The sequence below is a fragment of the Cariama cristata genome, unplaced genomic scaffold (assembly GCF_000690535.1).
Source record: "Cariama cristata isolate BGI_N322 unplaced genomic scaffold, ASM69053v1 scaffold32820, whole genome shotgun sequence".
NCBI classification, from domain to species: domain Eukaryota; kingdom Metazoa; phylum Chordata; class Aves; order Cariamiformes; family Cariamidae; genus Cariama; species Cariama cristata.
Window position 1 is genome coordinate 1 of NW_009595793.1, and position 2,887 is coordinate 2,887.

The 2,887-nt window shown below is 57.0% G+C and overlaps 1 protein-coding gene across 1 annotated transcript; it reads right to left on the reverse strand.

The window, feature by feature from the left end:
* Positions 1-5: 5 nt before the first annotated feature.
* LOC104164241 (metabotropic glutamate receptor 2-like) lies at positions 6-2,594 on the reverse strand (the record flags this gene model as incomplete). Its single annotated transcript, XM_009703521.1, has 2 exons — positions 6-1,006; positions 1,688-2,594. Coding segments are annotated over 2 exons (1,908 nt in total), but the record flags the coding sequence as incomplete, so codon positions are not given.
* Between the last annotated feature and the right edge of the window lie 293 nt (positions 2,595-2,887).

Sequence of the window (2,887 nt, forward strand, 5' to 3'; positions counted from 1 at the left end):
GTTGTGTACATGGTGAACCCAATGAACTTGGCCTCGTTGAAGTTTTCGGGGCATTTGCGTGTCTTGAAGGCATAGACCGTGCACAGGACAATCAAGAGGACATTGTAGGTGAGGGAAATGAGCATGTTGGAGTCGCGGTTGTTGCACTTGAGGGTGACAATGTACCTCTTGTGAGGCTCGGTCTCCTTGCCTGTGCCGGGGGTCTCCACCAGCAGCCAGATGATGACGATGATCAGCTGGCAAGAGACGAGGGCCATGCAGATGACCACCTGCGATGCAGGACTTATGAACCGGGGGCGCTGGACCCCCTCCTTCACCCCGCTGAAGATCCTGGCGATGCGATTTGTCTTGGTCAAGAGGGCTGAATAGCAGACGGCGAAGGAGGTGCCCAGCCCCAGGCGCCGGAGCGTGCACACCTCAGTGGAGGGCTTCGCGATGAAGATGAAGGTCATGCTGTAGCACATGAGCACTCCGGTCAGGAGGATGTAGCAGAGCTCCCGGCCAGAGGCCTTCACGATGGGGGTGTCATTGTTCTTCATGAAGACTCCGAAAACGAAAAGGGTGGAGATAAAACCCAGGCAAGAGATAGTGACGGGACCAATGGCCCAGACGTCTTTCCAGCGGATATACTCTTGGGGCAACTCATAGCATCCGTTCAGGGTCTCATTGGGCCAGTAACCAAGACCGCAGTCCATGCAGGTGAACTCATCCAGCAAGTACTCATAGGGCTGGCAGGGGATGCAGATCCAGCAGCATATGTCTCCGGGCTGCATGCTCTTTATCTCATTCTTCTTGCAGGGGTCGCTGCACTGGGACACAGGGATGGAGGTCTCAGCCCACGGGATGAGGCTGGTGTTGAGGATGAGCCCCTCAGCCCAGTAGCCCACCTTCTGATACCGATACCGCCCGTCCATGCGGTGATAGTTGAAGATGTTGTAGCGCCCGATCCCGTCGCCGTAGCGGTCAAATCGAACGACTCTCTTGGGGTCTGATGGCCTGAACGGAGCTGGAGGGAGGAGAAGAAGGGAAGACAGTCACTGCCTTCAAAGGGCCACATCCCACCGTGGCCACAGGCAAATGTCCAACCTGTTGCCTGCCTTCACTCCTACACTTGCTGCTTATGCACATGTTAGGAGCAGGAAAGCAAAGGTGGAAAACTCCCTATGGGCCTGAGAGCTCAGCAGCCCCAGCCAGCTCTGCAGGGGCAAAGTGGGGGATTTTGCAGCCTCTGTGGCTCTCAGCGATACCTGGGTAGCCGGGCTCAGCCCAAGTCCCACAGGACACGCTTCTAATTCACCCCAAACTACATGGGCCCTGATCAAGGGTATCCCTCCAGTTTCATCCCTGAAACGTGAAGAAATCACGACGCTTGCAAGCAAGGTCTCCAAGGACCCATGTTCTTGGAGTGTCCCTCGTGGGGCTGGTCTCATCCAGCTGTAGCAGGATGGAGTTGGTCAAAAGCTCCTCCACAACGGGGACAGAAGGCCTGGATTGCCTCCCAAGGGAGATGGTGGGCTCTTGGCATCCTGGGACAACCACAGCCCACAGCACAGGGGTCCTCAGGTAAGGGCAGGCTGGAGGAATTGGAGGGTCTTGGGACAAATTTGCATCTCCTTCCACTTTTCTGCCCCTCCACCCATCCCTTTCCAGTTAGGCAGCCAAACCCCGTCTCCATCTCCAGACTCACCATCAAAATTAACATTGAGCATAAAGTCCTTGTAGAACCTCTTGCCATTGACGGGCTTCATGGCATCGCAGAGCTTGGTGGCGTTGGGGCACAGCGCCTGGTGCATGTTGTGGAGTGAGTGAGCCATGGCATAGACCGCATTGACCACGAAAGTGATCTTGGACTCTGGCTCAAACTTGCCTGTCTTGAGGGAGTACCGGCTACAGTCCTGCGTGTGGAAGCTGCACTTGAACTTCTGCTCCCAAAACTCCCGAAACCAAGGATTTCGGCTGTTATTGTAGGGGTTGAGGTTACGGAAGTAGGCAGCAAACTCCGCAATGGGGTAGGCTGCCAGCTCGATGGTGATGGCTCCCTCCGCCACCGCTTCGCTCCCGGCCACCACGCTCTCCAGGGCTCCCCACCCATCACTGGCCACCCACGTGAAGGACATGTTGGCTCTCTGGGCAGCTGCCAGCAGCTCCCGGGCATCTTCGCTTCGAGTGAACAGCACAACCACTCTGGCATTGGGCTTCTGCAGCAGAGCCCGGACCACCCCGTCGTAGGTCTTCTTGTTCATGGAGCGTCCCACCTTCTCCGAGGTGGCAATGCAGATGTTGCGCATGCGGGCTTCTTGCTCAAAGGCCTCGATCCCTGTCTCCCCGTAGTCACCCTCCGAGGCCACGGTGGAGACGTAGGTCCAGTTGAAAAAACGGAGGATCTCTGCCATGGCTTTGGCTTGGTAGAAGTCTGGCGGGACGGTGCGGGCGAAATAGTCGTAGCGGGACTTGTCGCTGAGCTTGGCGCTGGTGGAGGCATAGCTGATCTGTGGGATCTGGAAGAGCCGCAGCAGGTTGGCCACCTGTGTGGAGGAGGAGAGGTGAGTGCCTGAAGAGGTGGCCCAGTGAGGGACGTTCCCATTGGTGGTCCCCTGCCCAACACCAAGTGTTGCATGGTGCTCCCAAGCACGACCATGGGGCTGATGAGCAGCTCTCGCACCTGGAGCGTCCTGGCTGGCGGACAGATGGATGAACAGCACATTCACAGGGTTGCCTGAGCCCTCAGATGTGCCCAGTTCTTGTATTTTTTTCAGTATTTCATGCACTCCCCTCTGAAATTTGGGGCTGGGGAGGGGATAAATGGATTCGTGGCAAAAGCAGAAATTGCCCTGCGGGTGACCTGTGGGAGATGCTCGTGGGCAAGGAGAAAGCCCGGGTGTCTGGC